At 38.0% G+C, this 21,695-nt stretch overlaps 3 protein-coding genes across 3 annotated transcripts; 1 reads left to right on the top strand and 2 right to left on the bottom strand.

Annotated features, from left to right (window-relative positions):
• Positions 1–110: 110 nt before the first annotated feature.
• LOC136259027 (mitochondrial ribonuclease P catalytic subunit-like) lies at positions 111–7,165 on the bottom strand. The gene is made up of 7 exons (XM_066052432.1): positions 7,066–7,165; positions 4,004–4,676; positions 3,023–3,073; positions 2,335–2,572; positions 1,162–1,331; positions 639–834; positions 111–274 (listed from the first exon to the last, which is right to left on the bottom strand). Exons 1-7 carry the CDS (start codon positions 7,115–7,117, stop codon positions 164–166), a joined length of 1,491 nt encoding a protein of 496 aa, XP_065908504.1. The 5' UTR covers positions 7,118–7,165; the 3' UTR covers positions 111–163.
• On the top strand, positions 7,119–17,096 carry LOC136259028 (mitochondrial import inner membrane translocase subunit Tim13-like). The gene is made up of 3 exons (XM_066052433.1): positions 7,119–7,287; positions 10,954–11,022; positions 16,888–17,096. Exons 1-3 carry the CDS (start codon positions 7,174–7,176, stop codon positions 17,002–17,004), a joined length of 300 nt encoding a protein of 99 aa, XP_065908505.1. The 5' UTR covers positions 7,119–7,173; the 3' UTR covers positions 17,005–17,096.
• Positions 17,097–17,229: 133 nt separating this feature from the next.
• Positions 17,230–20,376, bottom strand: LOC136259026 (uncharacterized). The gene is made up of 3 exons (XM_066052431.1): positions 19,308–20,376; positions 18,517–18,618; positions 17,230–18,328 (listed from the first exon to the last, which is right to left on the bottom strand). Exons 1-3 carry the CDS (start codon positions 20,331–20,333, stop codon positions 17,339–17,341), a joined length of 2,118 nt encoding a protein of 705 aa, XP_065908503.1. The 5' UTR covers positions 20,334–20,376; the 3' UTR covers positions 17,230–17,338.
• Between the last annotated feature and the right edge of the window lie 1,319 nt (positions 20,377–21,695).

Raw genomic sequence — 21,695 nt, 5'->3', positions numbered from 1 at the left:
GGGGAATTTAAGGCTGGTCTTTTTAAAGAGGTGGACTTTCTATACAGGTGGCTAAATAAGACAGGTTCCAACCAGGAGCTTATCAAGTCCTGATGTGTAAAACATCAAAATTTCTAAACAATCACAATTCCAATAATACTGTACAACACAACACATGTAGTCATCAACTACTTGTCCTCCTCCTAACACACAACCATTGTTCATTATTAGTTGGAATATGGTAGTGATCCTCCTCCATGTTCATGTGTACTGTTGTCAGGTAGGGGGGTGGATACTGTGAGATGATATACACAATGTTACGTATTGTGTAAATATGGTCAACACACAGAACAAAATATGGACATTGGGACCAAGCAAACATGCCCAGGATATACCAATGAAATGTCCTGCCATGCAAATTATGGAACTAGAACTTTGTTGACATCTACTATATAACCTTCACCACAATCGTTTGTAAAATGTATGAATCCAGAGAATTAGTCAAATAATCAGGATATAGCTAGATACAGTCAACAAACATGCAGTTATCCCAGACAGCAGAAACTGAAATCTTTTTACACACAGGTAAAGTAGTACTTAACATTGTGTTGATAACCTCTTCAGGCTCACTAAAAAAAAACCCATCAATATATCCTTACCACCAAATTGAAAGTTCTTCCATCATATGACATTTTCACCTGAGTGGTTAGTAGCCATCTCTTCATTAACAAACTGGCTTTCTGGTTTGTGATACTAATGTTATGAATATGATCCCTGAATTGATCATTGGATACCAGCAAGGTGTCCCTGCCTGATTGCAGTGTGGCATAGATAAGAGCCAAGTCACTAAGTGAGCTAAAATATATTTCAAATGTAAAACATGGTTACCACAGAGCTGAAAAGTGGATATTATCAAGAGTTAATAATAATTGTATGGGTACACACAGCTACATAGTCAAAACTCAATCAAGGACAAAATACTCTAATTGAGCAGTCACTATTTCATAAGACTATGGTCAGTATTGTAGCTAGCGGTACTGAATATACAGAAAAGGATACACTATAATGTACTGCCAAGGAAGAATTAGTTCCTTTGGCATGTGAACTAAGTGTCTAGATCATAAAGGTGTCTTCATATTTGAGTGTCAATATTAACAGGCTCACTGTGAGTACACTACATACCTGCCAAGCTCAACAAAGAAGTACAGTCCTTGGTCAGAGTAATACTTTACAGCTTGATAGTAATCCACTTTATTTCCATCGATTGTTAAGTTTTTTAATACATGCCAGCTGCCAATCACCAGTATCTTTGCCGCGTCCTCACTGTTCAGTCTATCACACAACTTCAATATCTGTAACAAATACTCTAATAAAACAGTCACTAGATTTATAAGCATGCACGCACACGCACACGCACACACAAAGTTATGTTGTAGATTTACAGTTAATCAGGACATGTGTCCTAATTTTCCAGGTCAGTGTGCATGCTAAAGGATACTTTGAGACCATCGCCAAGTGTTCAGATTAGTAGAAAGGTGTCCTTAATGCAAATCCACGCAAAAACAGCCAAGCTGTGTAAAAGGGTGTGGCCTTCAAAATGCCTGAGTGAAAAAAGTTGTGAAACCAAAGGTGGCGGCCATGACATGGCTACAATGGTGTGGATGATAATGAACTTACATTGCAGCCAACCTTTAGCTTCACAACTTTTTTTCACTCAGGCTTTTTGAAGGCTGCACCCTTTTTATGCAGCTTGGCTGTTTTTGTGTGGATTTCACTTCTTTTTGTAGTTCAAGCATATACCCAAAGCCAACCAAACTGGCTTTGAGGTTTGTATTAACACAAATCATCATTCTTCCTATCTACAGATGCAATTAAGATGATATGACAAACTAGTGCCCTATCAATACAGAAAAATAGCTACCTACTCATCCGATAACTGATAGAATTTTGTGCTTGCTTGTTCATGGCTATACACAGTTGTAATGTATATGCAGTGCTTGTATTTATTTGCAACAGTGTTTTATATTCCTTCCAAGTTAGCTATAGGTATAAAGATTTTGCAGTGACTGTTCTTTAGAGTATAACAAATATTAAATAATACACACAGACACACACATGCATGCGCGCGCGCACACACACACGCACACGCACACGCGCACACACACACACACGGTGTTGTAGATCTACAGTGGAATCTCTTAACCAGGACACTTGAAAATGAGGACACTTTTATAATCTGAGCACTCGGCAATGGTCTCAAAGTATCATAAATCAGGACGCTTTTGGTCAGTCCCAATGCAAGGTGTCCTTAATACAAATACGGTTTCACTGTACATCATAAACAAATAGTTGTACCTTGTTAAATGATAAACTTTCGTTCCCATAATAGGCTACATTTAGTCCATCAATAACATAATGAAAAGGTCCGTTATTGATAATCAGTTCATCTAAGAACTTTATGTGTACTTTGCGATCAGGTTCTGCTTGCATTGTTGCTCTTCTTAGTTCAATGTTAAAAAGTGATCGTAACTTGTGTAGTTGTTGGTCACTGAGAGTACAAGACAATTGTGTACAACAATTGAGACAGACTCCACTAGAACAAGAAGGCACAAAATAATCAGACACGTGGAGGATAGATATGTTGTTGAGTCAACAACATAAATTATTTATTGTTGACCACAAAGTATCGTATATTGCCTAATTTCTTATTCTTCAGCCTTAGAGCAAGAATCAACCTTTATTAAAGACCTTATTTTAATTCAGCCAATCAGATTAGAGTATTCAACTCGTACAGTCATTACACTGTACTATACAGCTGATAAACACCTGTGCAAGAGAAATCAAGGTCTCACATGTACTGGATATAAGCCTCCACCCAATGATCTTTTACCACAATGAGCAATGTATTGTAGAGATTTACAACATGTACCATAGCTACAACATACAGTGCATGACATAAGTAACTAGTACTAGTAATGATTGGAAAGTAAAGGCATACATGTACATAATTATACTCTTTCACTACATTACAACTCTTCCTCACTTTTCACTCACAGTTGTTAGTACACTTTGCCAGCGCTTATCACTAGTACAGCTATAATAAGAGATACAATAACCAACTAACACTGATACAACATGTGTTGCACAGTCACTCAAATGCAATGTTGTCTCACAAGAGTGCGAGCAGTTCAATGAGGCCATGAAATACACCTTAGTTATGTTTGGGACCAACTCGACATGGTCACTATAATCATAGATACGTATATGACTCTTAATAGGGATTGGAAACAGTGTTATGCACCCACTGTACCTGTACATTTACATTTGATAGATACGAGGTGTGTTTTGTTTGCTACTGCTTTGAATAGTATGACTTACTGTAGATCATTATTGTAGGTTTAGTATAATATAAAACTTCTGTAACGATTAGTGATACAAGCTGATTTGGTGGATGCCACTGAGTGGCATTTCCCACACAGGAAACTTGTCATATCGTGACATTTCAGTATTGCTTCTGCACCAAGGTATGTTTCTGTTTCTGTAGCCTCTGCACACATTTCCTGATATCAACATGACCATTTAGATCGAGCCCCTTTGGTAATTAGAATTTAACAGAATAGTTTATTAGTCACATCCTTAGTTTACACACTGCGTATCTCCTCAGTTACAACTCCTCGTGTTTCTGTTCTTGTAACTCTGCACGGTCATTGTCTAGCAACACTATTTATCTTTCAAGCTTTAATCTAAGGCTCAAGTGGTTAAACAAAGCTAGTATATAATATGGTGGCACACTTCACTAGCAGGTTCTAATCCCTCTCACAAAATCTGCTACACTCCATCAATGGCCAATATATCTAGTAAGTGGTGCAAATTATGGGAACTACATGCCCATTCAATACATGTCTATTTTGGGGCACGTGACACCATTTCCAATCCCTATTAAGAGTTACATATCTATGATTACGAGGTGGTCTTATTAAGCCTGAAATACAGATATTTTACTACAGGTAGCAGGCACACTTACCTGTCCCTGTAATTATCAAAATAAACCATCAGCTGATTAGCGAGGGTATCTTCAATTGGTATGTTATATGTAGAGTAAAATTTCAACAGCTTGATGACTTGATCATGTAGTCTGTTGTTCAGACAAATTGTTAAAAACTCCTCCATTGAGGTTGACGAAGGCAGAATACACCTTGCGAACAGTTGATTAAGCAGTACAATAGTATTTTCAATATCGCCTTGTTTCACACTGTTGCTAAACATATTACGAACTAGATGATTATGAGGGATAATCCCTTTACTAATCATTTCACTGTAAACTTTCATGGCATCTTCATATCCAGAGAAAGCCAGTAGGCCATTAATAACTGAGGCATACACCTGTCGATCATAAGGAATATGGTTATCAATGAGATCCAGTACTTTTGTAAAAACATCTTTGTTGTTAAACTTGACAGACATTATTAGTAATCTACATATGAAAATATTAGAGTATATTGGGTAATTGAGTCTCTCCATTGTATGCAAGACATCTAACACTTGTAGTTGACAACCAAGTTCAGATAATCTATACATTTCTGCAAATAGCGATTTCAATGTTGGAATGTTTTCAGTTGTCTTGTTATGGACATATCTGAGCTGGACTGGATGAAGTGTTACTCTACTGGAAAATCTCGTGTAGAACGTAACTGTTCCTGGGAGGAGTACATAAACAAAATATAACATTGTAAAAGATGTACATACATGTTTACAATGTGTAAACACTCATGTAAAAATATGTACAGTATATATACACCAGTGTTGAAACGCGTCGGGTCATCCGGGTCATCTGGGTCACATTTTCTCCAGGTCATCCGGGTCAGACCCAGTTTACAGATTATCCCGAATTGGATCACGTGAGAAATGAAATTGCTAGTTTGACGGCGTAGAAACTTATTAACACTAATCGCACAGCTCATTCGTGAGCCACACCCACTTATCGCGTTACAAACATATGCTCAGCCACACCCATTTATTAGTAAGTGCAGTCTGTAGCACAAAACCGTGTCCGTTGCTGTCTGCAAGTTTAAATGGAGCCACACCCACTAATCAATTATTGTACGAGTTTTACATAGTCTAGTCTTGCAGCAGGATAAGTACTTTTGTGAGCCACACCCACTTTAAACATATCTGGAAATTGTAATACTAGGTATGCAAGAAGCCACACCCAATTGCTGTCTAAAACTCATAGTAGCTACGTGGAACTAAACCCACTGACTGATTTTAAATTATAAACTTACCGGCTTAGTTATCACATATATCTACTCGTTTACTCAACACAAATCGAACACTCAAAACGTAGTCTTGCTCGCTCGCTTAAGACTACCCGAAACATAGCTCTTACCGCACCTCGGCTTTAATTAATTCGGGTCAATCCGGGTCACATCAGGGTCAAATCCAGGTCAGACCCGGGAAGCTATCCGGGTGAGTGGGTCATCCGGGTCAGCAGTAGTGACCCAGTTTCAATGCTGATATACACACACCTACACATAGAAGCAATCCTGATTTCGTAAAGGAATTTCCCTTCTAAGGCATGGCAACTATATATTGTCTAGTTGACACAGTTACGATACCCTTATAAAAATTATTGCCTATTAGCCTTCTGCAAGCCTATATTGTCACTAGCCTGTCACAACACTGTATTCTAGATTACACTGTTGGGGCAGGCCAGTCTGGCAGGATTGTTGCAGAATGTAATAGTATTGTGGCAGGTATGTAATTTCAATTTACAGGCCTGTCACAGTCAAGGACCAGGGTATCTTGAACAAAAAATATACAAGCATGTAATTTGTTGCTATGGTGACCACTGTTGCTACTGGTTACTGCATTGCTTAGCTCACTTAGTATATTTCCAAAGTTTCCTGCAGTATAGAGAGCAGTTATACCGTACATACTGGCTAACTTGCCTCTCCATCTTCCTATTATATTAAAGGTTTCATTTTGTATTTATAATCTTGCAAACAAGTAAACTTTTCATTGTGGGATTCGAAATGCAGCAGTGTTTACAGGCCTGTATCACTTACATGTAGTACAGACCTGGTACAGGACTTCACATCCACACCTTGTATATCTTTACAGGCCTACCACAGATTTTTGACTATTTCACAGGCTTGTTACCAGTTTACAACACAGGCCTATATAAAATGCAACACAGGCCTGTTGTATACAATATAGTAGGTTACAGGCCTGCTAACATACAAAAATGACTAATTTTCATGCCTGTACCAGGACTAAATTTTTGTAAGGGGATAGTTGGCCATGGATTATGTTTGTATATATGTAAATAATCACTCCTGTCATTACACACATTGAATGTTACCATTTATATAACGTTTGCAGTTGATGTTAGAAAGCAAACAAAAATAGAGCTTAATATTCAACAATGATACCTTTTTGTGGAATTTAGAATGTAAAAGGGTTCTGGGGTGATGTTGTAATAATACTTTAGTTATACAATAAGTTCTGATTTTTAATATTTTAGCTTTTCCAATATTTTAACTAAAAGTGCATGGTAAAGTTCTTCCTAAAGATGGCAGTGACAGATCTAGGATTTTGAAATAGAATTTTTGAAGATATTATACATTGAATAAAAAATGAGGGGCGACCATTTCACATTACAACTGCCAGTATATGCTCTTCCCTTATAGCTCATGAGGGTTGAGTATGTGCTGACTTATAGGATGCATGTACTGTCATGTGTACTAGTGGTGATAGAGGCTATTGTTGTAGTGTAGATTTGACTCTTTAGTTGCTCCAGTACTTAGCACCAATAATAGGCTTTAGTGGTGGGCCAGAAAAGTATCCACAGACTCGGCCATAGCCACGTAGTCTAGTGCATAGAACCAGATATACTAACTCCAGGTACCTGCATGGAGTTAGTGTATGTATCTATGATCATAGATCCCGGTGTAAATAATCTATGCTATGATAGAACATCCCGTAAGTGCAATATCCGGAATTATACAAGGATTTCAAACTCAATACGCAAATACAAACACACACTACTGTTTACGTAACAACACACCAAACACACACAACCCTCACGATTACACAGGGTACCGCATTGTCTACACGCAATCCAAAAGTAGCGCATCATCACTCATCGTGCTGCACCAATATATTAGAATACGGTTACACGTGTGCGCAACGAAGATGGACTACTCCAGTTCCATGAGTTCTTCTGGTGACAGCAGGAAGAGTAAGAGTCAATTGATGGAAGAGGTGCGCAGTCAAGTAGCCATCGCAACTGCTCAGGAGCTGATACAGGTCTGTTAAAACTTAAACAGTGATGATCAGTTTGCACGTTGTGTGCTTAATGCATTTACTGAACATCAAGACATATACAGCATGTGCTTGTGTAGCTGGCTGGATTGTTTTGTTGTCATTTAAGTGTAACAGGACTGGACCCTTTTTGCCACACAACTGGTTCTTCTTAACCCAAATACACTACATGCATGTGTACAAATACACACTATTATACAGTTAGTCCACAACTGTGTTATATAAATGCCCATGAATATAGTGTGGCTCTTATGACTGGTATCAAAACTGAAACTGATGATAACAAGTTTTGATGATCAAAAGTATGGAAATTTAAGACAACATTAACCAACTAGGTTCGATAAAATTATGGAACAAACTAGATGATTATATTATCCAAGCTTCATCTCTTGACTTATTTATTAATTATATAAATTTGTAACTAAGTAGCTAAATGTGTACGATTAGAGGTTGTTTTGGGTGGGTAATAAATCTCATATACTCCACGCCTTCAGGCACAATATAACATATGCTCAAAATCTAGGTTTATCCAATTGCTATGCATTGTTCACGTGCAGTGATTTAACGAGTGCAATTATTTTGTTACGTGAGGACACATAGTTGCCATGGCGCTAGTATTATCGCAAGAAAACCAGCTGCTTTTGCCGAGCCTACAGCAGAAACAGCCGTAGTAATCTGAGTGTAATGTGAAATAGAGTCTAAAGCAGTTATACGGGCGCAATGTGGAGTCAATGAAATTTATACTCATGATTGAGTTTGTACATTAACAATATATATAAAGCCCTGTAATGAATATGCGTCTTGCAATTAAAGCCATGCACATGTAAGCAAAGCAAGAATTGTTGATCAAGTGATCAAGATTTTTACTATTACAATTTTATCAATCATTCTTAATAAAAAAAATGGCCAACATTATGAGTGTGACTACCCTACTTGTGGAATTGGCAGAAAGACATTTTCACCTTACCTAGCTGTGCAGTTTATCATTTACCTCATAATACCTCATGATCACATGTAATTACAAAATCCCTTGACCCTTTGAAACCATCCACTAGCTGCTAAGTGTGGCTACTAACTAATGACTTATTACACTCTAGAGTCACAAAGAGTAGCCAAACATCTAGAAACATATGACAAATGGTTATAGACCTAGAACCACCATACGTGTCCTTCACATATTTGCATTCTTAGACCCCTAAATGTACAGACCATTTCACTTGAAGATGTAATCAAGAACCACGACTTCTGCAGCCACTAGTATTGCTCCTTCCCTCCTCCCCTGGCCCCTGCTGCAGGCTAAACTCTAATGTTGGACCCTACAATAGTTCACTTAGTCTGGAGCGAGTCAACTTTCCGCAGTCTTGTAGTTTGGGTGTCCTGCCCTGCAACAATATAGCGGAAGAGGAATACAGATAGCATATCCTTTGAGTAGAAAGGAGGGCGTTACCTGTACTTACATGAATGAAAATGAAGGGCAGCCTTGAGGCTTTTTCTAAAATATTCACACAAGAAAACACGATACACTATAAAGCAGTTGAGAAGATACTTCTGTGTTATTTGTGGTTTAAAGTGGTTTGTTATAATTACGCTTCCTTAGTAGCGCATAGCAATGTAATTACCAAATTACAAAATAATTCATGAATTACGGTATTTGCAAATTTAATTATCTAGCTGAATTAATAATAGCATGGTATAAATTAAATTATATACATGCCTATTATCCCTTTGACTCCTGTATACCTATATTTAGGCTTTGGTACATGCCTCTATACAACTTCTCAGGTATTAATGACACAGCCACCACATTGCTTACCATGAACGTCCCAATAAAATGGCACCAAACATCAAAGAATTTGAGTAAAACGCCATTCATCACACCACTTAGCTTCTTTATCAAATGTCCACCATGGGTGTACACTGGTTCACTAATCAAGGCATATCTTCACCATACTATGGCCTTAAACTCAGTGCCATTAGAATCCTCGTGTGCTACTGAATTGAGTGGTATACAATAGATCACATGATTTTTAAACGGATGCTTGTATCATTTAAAACACCGTCTGGTTTCGGTGAAGACAATGTCTGCTGTTCATCGCTTCGTATCAAAAATACTCTTTAATGTTGTATAAAACTGTTTACATGTTCTTGTAGTGCTTGAAATAAAGTTTTATTTTATGTATAAGAATATCCTGTTGTGCAGTAATAGAAGCCTGATGCTCTGCCTACAGTACATACTTATGCATTATTTCATATTCAATTTCTTGTAAGAAATTTATTTGGAAGTGTTTACTGAAGACTTGATTATACAGTGGAACCTGTGTATATTGGCCACCTTTGGGCAAAATTAATTCCGTCTTTGAAGGGCTAATTAGAAAGGGATAGTATTAACTGCATGGGCGCCTGGTTTTTAGAAGTAGCATAACATCAACTTGTTTTTGCATAATACTTGTCTGCATTGATCACATCAATACTTGGTCTATTCGGTTATTTGAATACCAGATGATCCCATTGATGGAGATTCCACTGTAATTTAGTATGTGGCAAATGTATCGGCTGTGCTTAGAACTGTACATAGAGTTTATACCTTATTTCAATAAAACAGTAAGCGAAGATGAATGAATAGATGGTTTGTATCATGCAATAAGTTCAAAAGGAGAGCTTGGTATTGCCACTTGCACAATAGACTTTCACTTTTTCTACCTTTCTCATTGTAAAGTCTGTAATAACAGTATTTCCAGTTCTGTTACCATGTGACATCACTAGACTTTGTGGCTTAATATCTCAGCATAATTGAACTATTGAAAAGGTTTTCTTGTGCAAGATCACTGAAATGTTTGCTGGAAAACAATAGCGGAGTTATTGCCTGTAGTGCTTCATGCTTTCGAAGCTCATGTTTCATTATGCTTCTCTGAAGTAAGATTGGTTTGGTTTTTTGACAAAGTAAACAAACAACAGTGGTATCTCACTGTTAGACATTTCTGAATTGCCTATCCGTGTGGTAGAAATAATACATGATCTCGTGCATATCTTGCCAGTGGTGCCATCGCAATTGCTTTTCCTTATGTTTCTCTACCTCCATCTGCTATATTGAACCCTAAAATTCGAAAACATCCAAGAAATAAACTTTGACTTGCTTCAACCACTGTACTGTTGATTTACAGTCCCTTTAACAGGTGTTCTCAAGTGTTCTTCACCACCACAAGACTAGCGTAATTTCACCATCTCCTGTAGGCTTGTAACTGGTTTTAACAAGTTGCTTGTAGCAAGTTATTACCGTGTTTCAAGTCGTTATGGTAAATACTAAATATGAAGTGAAATTATATCGAATCTAGCTGTACATGGACACTTAATTAAAGTTGCTTTATGTGCACTTCGTATGTACTAAAATTTTCTTTTTCCAATGCGCTATGATACAATGTAATTATTATAACATAATCACATGCAGTAATCTATCCCACTAGTAGCAAGGATCCAAAGTGTATTTAACTATTTCAGTGGACCTTTAAATTAAAAAAACATGTCAGCTCATATTTATAGTACCACTCAATGAATAGCATTCATGTCACATATGTATCATATGTTTTATAATTGTGTACCGATATTTGTGTACTGGTATACCAACATTGTTTTACTAACTATTCATTCCTGTAGAAAGTCACTCATAAATGTTTCATCAAATGTGTTCACTCACCTGGAAGTGACTTTGACTCAAGAGAGAAGGTAACAATCGTGTAATATACGTAATTGATTGTTGTTGCGTTTCCACTGTATAAATTATTACACTATGTCACGCATAGTATGCTTTGAAGTTTAGTTGTTAATGAGGTATTTAAACTCCAATAGATTCCTGCGGGTGGGTATCTAAACTGGTTAGATAACCTTTGTCACATTATTTAGCGTCACAAACAAAGAACAGTACGAGAAGTGTCTCTGTAATCAAACCAGCACTAAAACCATCACCTGTTACCATGAATCAACACATACACATAGTAGTGGAAAACGAAATGGGACACAAAGGAGTAGCGTATGCCGCCAATTATTGCCATGAACTTTTTAAAGCACTATAATATGTGAGCCACATAAATTTCCAAGATTCTGTTTTCACCCATCCCAACCTTCGTTATCAGTCCACCCTTCCCTAAAGATTTGAAAGAATCCTAGTAGCCACAATGAAGATATGACAATTAAAGCAGGCATCTTCAATTGCCACCCAGTATATTTGCTGTAGACTAATTATCTCCACTCACCCATACTTTGCCACATAACAGCTGATGTGTTAGTTTGGCTTCCACAATTACCATTTTAACTTTCACACCTATCACCCACTCAACCATAGAAGCCATAAAGTTGATTATAAAAATTCCCTTATTGATTGCACAACATTACTAAAAGATAATAAAATACTACAATCAGTGTTTCATGCACACTACATAATCAAAAATTACACAACACAGTTGGAGCAACATCTAACTGCACCATTCACATCAGTAACAGCATTCTCCACACACTCCTCATGAATCCATTGTCCACAGCCACATTTTACCCATTCTGCTCCATTCCCCATGTCAACGTCTTCCTGGTAAGTCCCTAAACACTCACAACACTCACAATCAAGCTCTAAAGCATCCTTAGTAGTATCATCCATATCAGTCAGTGGCAGGGAAATAGTTGTAGGGGTTACTGGGATTGTATCTGTATCCTGAGAGGTAGAAGGCTTCTCTTGATCTTTGGGAGGCTTACGTTATGGTCTCTTCTGCCCTTTACTACCAGCTTTACTAGCCTTTTCTTCTGCTTTCTTCTTGGCCAGCTTTCGCTTGTCCAACCTCACTTCTTTCTTTTGTCTTTTTCTTCTTTCTGTTTCTTTTCTTCTTTTCCCTTCAGAAGCACAAGGCCCTCTGCACTAGTTAATATTCCTGAACCAGTGACTCTAGTTGATGAGCTTTTATCCTTTCTAGTGGCCACTGGTACACACTGAACAAGATATTTTGAAATGACATTGACACACTGAGTACCTGCACTGGGTGTTGGAGTTGAGGTAGAAGGGGCACTTGAATTACTAGAGACTGTAGTCGGAGGCGTCAACGTTACGTTGACAAACTGCTGAGTACCTGGACTGGGTGTTGGAGGATGACGTACTTGAACTACTTGAACTACTTGAAAGGGTAGAAAAAGATGGCAGATGAACAGGCACATCAGCATCATCTGTAGACGAAATAACCATATCAGAACTAGGGTCTGAAAGACATAATGCATCAGGTGTAATAGCATCTGGAAAGTACTCTGCCAAAGGCAAAAATTACTGCTATCTTCCTCAGAATGGTTAGCCTCAAGTCAAGCTATATACTTCGGATCGTGCAAAGTGTAGCCTTTAGCAAATTGAGTAGCAAATTTTAGCTCTTCTTCAGCTGTGAATGTGCAAGCAATACTGGTGGAATCTGTGACATCATCAAGCTGTGAAACTTTACCTGTGTTATCTTCTTGTGGTCTTTCTGCAGTGCTATCAATGATGGGAACTTCAGCGCAAGGATCATGATCAAGAACTGCTCTTGGATTAAAAGGATACACTCCACAATGTTTGAAGCCACTGGTGATATTTGCTGGAACAATTGTGTTCAACCAGGCTTTTGAAAACAGCTTACTGAATTGATACTTGGTGATAATCCTGCCAGGGTGTGACTGAATGTAATTGTGACAAACACTTTGCCAGTTGGATTTGAGTGGCCCATACACTGCAGTGTTGAGTGGCTGTATCTCATGGGTTGTATGTGGAACACCATACTGCACAGAAGCACGCTTAACATTCATGTTTCCTTGCTTTACCTCCTCCATAGCAGCAAGCATCGATGCGTTGTCCCACTTCAGCCTTTTCTGAGGTGATTACAAGTAAGGAGGAGCTGATGTAGCACGACTTTTCCGTCCATTGGCCCTCTTTTGTGACTGTCCTCGTGGCATCACTCTAAAGGTGCAGTAGAGCGCACGTATCTTACTGATTTGCAAGTTAACATTAACAAAATTACTTACGTAGTTAGTAACTTTGCTTAAACAAAGTGAAAATAAGTTTATGATGTGATTCAAACAGATAATCTTCGAAATGATTTCTTTAGCTACTGCACAACCCGTTTGCTTTTGTAAAATCACGTAATTTTTGCATGACAATAATAGATAGCAAAAGTAGCTATAATAAGTAAATGGCGATAATTGGCAGCCTATGCTACAAAGGTAAGTCTATAATAAAGGCGTTATGGCTGCTACGATTGGCAAAAGGCATGTGTCAGGCCATTACAACGTAATAAATCAAGCCTGTACCATTATCCATTGTCGAGTTATGCTTGGCTGAAGGTATCAGTTAGTCATGCAGTCAGCCAAACTAGTCAATTAGTATAAAATTTAGTTAAATATCAAGATACACAATAGTGTGTTGTGTGGCCAAGAAAAGCCAATGCATTTGGACGTGACAGACAAGCGTGTATTTCACAGGAATCAAGAAAATGCTATTTTCATGCCTTCGTACCTCAGTAATGGTTAAAACGAAATAGCCCATTTTTTCTGAGAAAAATCCCCCGAGGTGGGACATTTCGAGAAATCAATCCAGTGGTTATTGAAATATGCTCCTTTACATTTTCTTCATATTTTCTTTTGCCGTTAATTTTTCTTTTAGCAACACTTACAAAAATTGCCTTTAACTTATGCAAGTCTTATTGGATTCTTTTCAAATTTGAATGGTATATTATTATAGTACATTTATCTTCCAATTTATGTACAGATTAGTAGAAGTGGAGCAAAAATCACAGACAGTTTTCCCAAATTACAAGCAAAACTTTTGTCACTCCTGCAGGATAAACTATTGACAGAAACAACTTAAGAATTGGTATGCAGATAGGCTAACCATTGTAGCACAGATCTTAGCAAGTTGAAAGTACTGAGGGTATTATTAGCTAAGGAGATAAAAGCAAAATCCAGACATGTGAAACAAGCATGACTGAGATACTCTAATAGAACAACCACCGAAAAAACGTACATGAAAAAAGTCAAATGTTCAAGGTTCAAACCAGGGACCTCCACACCTATACACCCAAGCTATCCATGTACAATCTAGATTGTTCATATGTACATTGTATTAAAAGTGCTCAGAAAAATTTGTGCGCGCTCTATTGCATGATCAAGATACTCTAATGCAGCAGTTGAATTTGCTGTGATTTTATTCTCATTCCTGCAGGCTAAACCACTTATGCAAACTAGCTGAAGTTGTCCTGCAAGTGATAGGTAATTAACAAGGTACAAATGTAATGGAAATATGATTAGTTTTCAATGAGTTATTTGGGCGAGCCTGAGCAAGCCCCACACTACACAGAAAACAGTACATACAAGCATGAAATGCATGTATGGACAATCTTTGGTAACAAATACAAAGTTAACTGGTGCTATCACACACTGCACGATAAATTACAGCCAAGCCCCACACTAGGTAGAAAGCTGTACATACAAGCATCAAATGCATGTACAGATAATGTCCATTAACAAATACGAAGTTAACTGGTGCTATCTAATGTCACATGATAAAATCATTATGGAATCTTGATGCTACTGGTGCTATCAAGCATAAGTTCTCAGTAGACTTACCAGTTCTTCACCAATTTGATGGCTGCATGGTAGATAACACTACCATGCCCAAGACACTTAAATCACCGGCCAGCACCACTGCAGAACAACACTGGGTTGGTGCTATCAATCATCCAAATATGGGATGGTGCTATTAAATTATGGGTTTCTTCTATCAAACATCCAAATTTAATATGGGTTTTTCATTACATGACTGAAAATATGCATGCTTATAAGTATATAAACACCCCCTCCCCTCCCCCCCCCCCCCCCTGGAAAAACAAAACACCCCTCCCCTCCCCTCCCTCCCCCGGAAAAACGAGAGGAAGCTGAGACTCGAGGAAGATGGAAGTTGCTGCTGTTATGAAAGTCAAGACAAAAGATGTAGACGAAGGCATAGGAAAGTACAATAAGGCTGGTATGTACGTTTATGGCTCCATATAAAACTGGTATGTACGTATTCTTATTTTTCGTGCATCGTCCATATCATCCATATGGACGATACAGATGATAGAGCTGAATCACTCCGTATGTGTCGCAGAGAACTTAATAGATTGCGAATGGGAAGAAAAGCACCAAAAGAAGCAGAATCAAGAAGTGCATGCTAGAAGAGGGGAGCACAACAGATGTAGCAGACAAAAAATGCCAGAACACGCAGAATTAAGAAGAGCTACGAGACAACAGCACGACAGGAACAGGAGAGGCCACTTGCAGTATCTACACAGCAGCATTAATTCATCTTAAGAACAACAGTTTACAATGCTAAGTTAATCATGACACCAGTATCACTAACACTGCATGGTTTAATCAACCAAGTGTCATTGCTAAAATGACACAATTTCAATGGATTCATTGCAATTATTAAATGTGAGAAATTGCTTGCCCTTTACTATTGTCTTTTTCAATTTTGCACGATCTTGCTCTTTCTTTTCCACCTACAAAATACCAATGCACAACATAGCATATGTTCAGCAAGGGGTGGATTTAGGGAAGGGGGGTTTTTGAGATTTCTAGAAACTGGTCTGTATTATATGCAATTAAAATTAATTTTGCATTAATTTGCAAAGGTATCAAGGATTCAGATTGAAATACTCTAATAAAGCATCAATTACTCTAATAGAACAGTCACATTTTGTATTTTTAGTTAACCTTTAATATGTCAGCTTTTTTGGGTGAAAATTGTTACTAGATTAAATCTCATAATAAATAATTACTAAAAAATTTCTAGGAAGCATGCCGCAAGACTCCCCTAAAGTGGGTATGCAACAGAAAATTTAAAACCTGTCACCAAAGTTCCTGGAGCCGCCCTTGTCAACCATGCACAATTACAATTTTATGCAACTTGACTTGCTCAGGCTCATCCCATGATGTTTTTTGTCTAGTAACGTGAAAACCAACCATATGTGCATTTACCAAGCATGTTTCAAGTTCCCTTACATGCAACTGGCTAATATGGAATGAAATATGAAATATGGTACAAATATCTTTTAAAATCTAATTAGTATGTTACCTTTTGGAAAATAAAAAAGATAGGCAAGTCAGCATAGCTATACAAATATAAAAGATGTTTAATCCAAAGCAGCCCAGCTGTAAAAAGGGTGAGGCCTTCCAAAAATAGGCTAATGTCAAAAGTGATGATTTTACTGTAGTCATTTCTTGACTGCCACCTTTGGTATCACAACTTTTTCATACTAGCCTATATATTTTTGGAAGGCTACACATTTTTTCACCTCTGGGCTGTTTTGGGTTAGATCTATATATGCTTTTTATAATTTCATAAAAAATTGTTGGAAGAGTTTGGACCACTCTGCAGACATTTTTAGACCTATCCAATACCGCCATGCTGTCAGGAAACAAGCCTTTATGATCCCTACTATCCAGTACTACAGTACTCTAACAAAGAGCTCCTCTTGTATAACTATTGATGATTTTATGTATGTGTGTATTATGTATCTGATATTTACGTGCATTGTTTTATATCACCAGAAATGTCTCCAAAATTGTGTTGACCGCTACCTGGAGTCATGGAACCTAGTGTCCCGTACATATAGTTCAAGACTACAGAAGGACAGTTATGCTGGTGGAGCATATGGAGGACATTAGGAATAATAGAATTTACTAGTTGTGTGTATGAATGTTAATGTAACTTATTATACTGGTGTATAACAACACAATAATATATTGTGATCTGTTGACATTACTAGGTGGTATTCAGCAAGACAGCGTATGACAATTTTGTCATCAGTCAAATGAAAATGATGTCCTTTCCCCATGTGTTTGGCAATCATCGTAGCCACCATTAAATTATGAGAAGTATGTATCGTAGTATTGATGTTAAATTATAATGAAAGCAGCACCCAGTGTAATTAATATACCAAATTGTACAAACAAAAGGTACCTACGCAAGCATTATATACACAACTTTATTCAATTGTAATTAGTGTGTTATTTGTGCTTGTCCCAACTCCACTGTAGTAACACAGGATGACATGGCATTATCCACACTCCCTCTAGTATATCCTCCAATGACTATAATGGCATTATTGTTGACTGCTGCTATAGCTACTTGTGGTCTAGCTGATGATAACGATGAAATGTTCTTCCATGTCTTACTAGAGTCATCATACATCTCAATATCTGATGTTGGTGTACCACTTTGATCATTTCCACCAACTACCACTGGTGGGGATGAACTGGGGACTAAGGCTGTATACAAGTGAGTGGCACTAGTCATTGTAATCCATTTGGTGGGTAATCCACTGGTTTGTTGTTGGTCACCTGATCTTGTGATATCATTAACAGATATCTTGTAGGCTGCTTTATAAGGTATATTGTCAGTACTGGTGTACCCCACTATGAGTAAATGATTATCAGTAATAATAGGCGAGAGGTAAACCATTGGTACAGGAAGACAAGTGGAGACTTTCCTCCAGTTGGAGTTCTCAACCCAGTTGAGGACTTCAATATCATCTTGTAATACTGGTATACTAGCATTCCCTTTAGCTCCTCCGGCAACAATAACATGCTCCAAGTGAGTAATCACCCCTGGACTGTTCCTGACAGAGAGATGGTCAGGATAATAAGATGTCCACGTATTACTAGTGTCATCAAATGTAGAAACTTTATTGGTTCTTTTCCTAGTAGCAGACAGACGTCCACCAATAATAGCTAACTTTCCACCAATGATGTGAGGAACACCACAGTAGTGACCCAAGGTAGGCAACTGATCCCAATAGTCAGTAGTGACATCATAGACATACACTTGATGTTCAGCAACATCAACTGGACTCTCCCCACCAGCAACATAGACCTTCTTGTCATGTACTGTGACATATGCACCATACATTGGAGCAGGAAGATTGGCCAGTTGAGTCCATTTTATGTGGTACCTGCCACTTGTAAGTGCTGGGATTAACGGAGGTGCCTCCTGTGTGGACAATGAGCAAAAAAAATCAACGGATGCATGCAGTTACACAGCTAATCTAGTGTGGGACAATGTGTTGGGGCCATAATTATACAAAGCAGTCTCTGTTGCAATCAAACTATCTTGATCATAATAAATTATCCAAAAAGTTAATGATTTTAGGAAAGTAGACTTCTATAGTAGCAACTTACTGTTATTAATTTTGAAGTTTTTCCTCTTTTTCCTGTTCCTCCTAAAGTTGCTCTGTTGAGTTGACTGGCTACTTGTTGTGTTGGTACACTCCTTGTGGAGGACTAAGATAACAATAATTATTGTATTTACAGTGTTGGGAGTAACGCGTTACGTAATATTATTACTTTTGTGGTAACAAAGTAATATAACGAAATACGCTATGAAAACAGGTAATATAACGCAAGATACTTTACTTACAAATGTAACGCGTTACCTAAGTAATATAATTACTGTAACGAGTCTAATATTACGTAATATTATTACTAAAAGTAACGAAGTTACTAATCTCGTTAGTAATCCTCTGAGTAACGCCTAACCACAATGGAGTAACGAGGCCTATTGAATGAAGCTTATTCACTAGCTTCTTACTTATAACCAAGATTTGTACATTGTCCAACAACGCAATCGTGTCACGTGATAAGGTGGTAGTTTCACACGTGACAGCTTAAGGCTGTGGACACAAAGTAATATAATATGTAATATTATTACAGTTACTTTATTTTATGGGTAATATGTAACTGTAACTAAATAGTTCTGTTGTAAGTAATATGTAATATGTAACTAGTTACTTTTACAAAGTAACTTGCCCAACACTGTGTATTTATACACTGTAAAATATTAGTGAAATTTGCTAATTTCTGCCACAATACTTACTATTCATTAGTACTGACTTCACTACATAATTAACAGTAACCTTTAGTAGTGACCTTCACTAGTCTAATAATGCTAACAATAAACTATAACCACTCACCAGCTGTTGTTTCAACTGCTTAACTTCAGATTTCAGCTGAGAAATTTCAAATTTCTGCTGCCCACTTTCACTCCTCAGTTGCTCCACCTGCTTGTGTAGAGTGATAACATCTTGTGGGGACTCCTTCATGTAAACATCCTTGCTCACTTGGATCCTCTCACAGACAGCTGCCATGGTTGGCCTCATAGCAGGATCATCATCCAGGCACTCCTCCACCAATGGCCTCAATTCAGCCTCTTCTCTCATTTTGTCCAGATACTGCTGACGACGCTCTACCTCAGACAAGGCCACCCTCTTTCTGGTTATGCGGTCAAACTGAACTTGCTTGGATGGATGTGGCCATTGTTGATTGAATGTGTGGAGGACTATTCCAGCAAAAGAAAAGACATCCATCGGAGGACCATAAACTGGAGTCTCATCAAGTGATTCAGGTGGCATAAAGTCAACAGTTCCTGGTGCTTTAGTCATTGTCTTTCTGCTATCAGCCTTTATCACCTTGGCTACTCCAAGATCGCTAATTTTTGCCACATGATGTGTCGTCAGTAAGACATTATTGGGGGACAGATCTCGATGGATAATGGGAGGGTTATAATTGTGAAGGTAACACAGACCAAGGGAGACATCATGGATAATTGAAAATTTTATATGGGTAGGAATCTTCTGATGTTTGCCCACTAGTGAGGCCAAGCTGTCTGTCATCATCTCCATAACCATTACTGGTAGCCTCATCCTTCCCTGTACACCGCCCGCCCCAGATGGATAATAAACACCGAGGAACTGTATGACGTTTGGATGACGTAATGTACTGCACTGGCGACATTCCCTCATGAATGATTCCACTGTTTGTCGCATTTCCAAGTCTTCCACCTCTTCGACCAGGATGGAATGGATCTCTTTGGCGGCACATATCGTTCCACAATATTTGACCGCGTAAACTCTCCCATAAGCCCCTCGTCCCAGTTCCTTGCGATCTAGTTTGGTAACTCCCTTCAGAACTAGACTTTGAAAATTATCACCAGAAGCCATTCTCTGTGAAATATTAAAAGCAATGATGGGTGTGGCAAATATGTAAAAGCCACAAGTTCGTGACTAAACCGCAAGCAAGTGACCGCAAGATATGTATACCTGGATAGCTCACTTGTTTCTTCTGCTGCATGCTTGCTCCAAGGGCGGGTTTAGGGGGGGGGAGGATGCTTGGGGGGCTGAAGCATCCCAAAATTTTACTATGAACTAGCTAGGAAGCTTCTAGAAGCTGTAGTACAGGTGCAGTTCAAGTGCATTTCACACACATGTATGGGCAATGAAAATATGGAAAGAGCAAGGGGAATAGCTAATCTTATCCAAGAATTACTAAGAGTGGTTCAAAATTTTACTTTTGGAGTACGTAAGTCTTACTTTAGAAGCAGCTAAAATCGAAATAATCTAATAGAACAGTCAACTCCTCTAATAGAACATCCATGCATGCATCATTAAAACTATAATATTTTCAAGAAGTTAGCTACCAGAGTGTAAGCTGAAATTAAACCTATTCTTCTAGACCTGTGCACTGCTACCCTCACCATTGTACCAAACATCCTACCATATACCAATCACTTCAGATAAACAGGGGCAGATCTAGGATTTATAAAGGGGGGGGGCTAACTCAAGGTACTAATCTCTTGGCTAGAGGTGTGCGAAGCACACTTCTCAGCATGCGAAACATACTGGAACTAGTGGGGTCTGGGGGTATGCCCCCCAGGAAAATTTTGAAAAATAGATGCTAAAATACTGCAATTTGGAGACATTTCCACATAAAATTCATAATATTTTCTGCCTGTAGATATTTTATATACTGCCTTTAGACTACAGATATGGCTCTCTGAAGCATTTTGCTAATGGAAAAGTTTGGGTAGGTACAGACAACCAAGTACATGATGCACCCCTCTCACAATTGCACAACACTGAATAGGTGCATGTTAGAATAATAATGTTGAAAGTGGAAAATTTTGAAATTTGAACAATACAAGATTGAATCTGAGAGCATTTTCAATGGAAATTGTGTACCTGAATTAAGTATTGCCATACATATTAACTACACAAGTAGATGAATGAAGCCCTTTAAACAGACCAATGCACTTCATTGTATGTTTAGGTGCAGTGGAAAACTTCCATAACAGAACCAACTACATGTTTCCAGTGAATGTTCTATTAGAGTAGTTAGTTGACTGCTCTATTAGAGTATCTTGATCTTGTACACCTCCAATGCTGATCCGTGTCCTTGTTGCATAAACTTTAGCATAAATCCACTGAATCAGATAATACATTGGAAAGATGTTTATAAGGTGGTTTTATGAGTATTTGTATTATTAGTGATCATATAATTATGCTAAGATAAAATTTCATTATAAT

The sequence above is a fragment of the Dysidea avara genome, chromosome 6, assembly GCF_963678975.1.
Source record: "Dysidea avara chromosome 6, odDysAvar1.4, whole genome shotgun sequence".
Taxonomy (NCBI): domain Eukaryota; kingdom Metazoa; phylum Porifera; class Demospongiae; order Dictyoceratida; family Dysideidae; genus Dysidea; species Dysidea avara.
The sequence above is the reverse complement of the archived record's forward strand: the minus strand, read 5'-3'. Positions and strand labels throughout refer to the sequence as shown.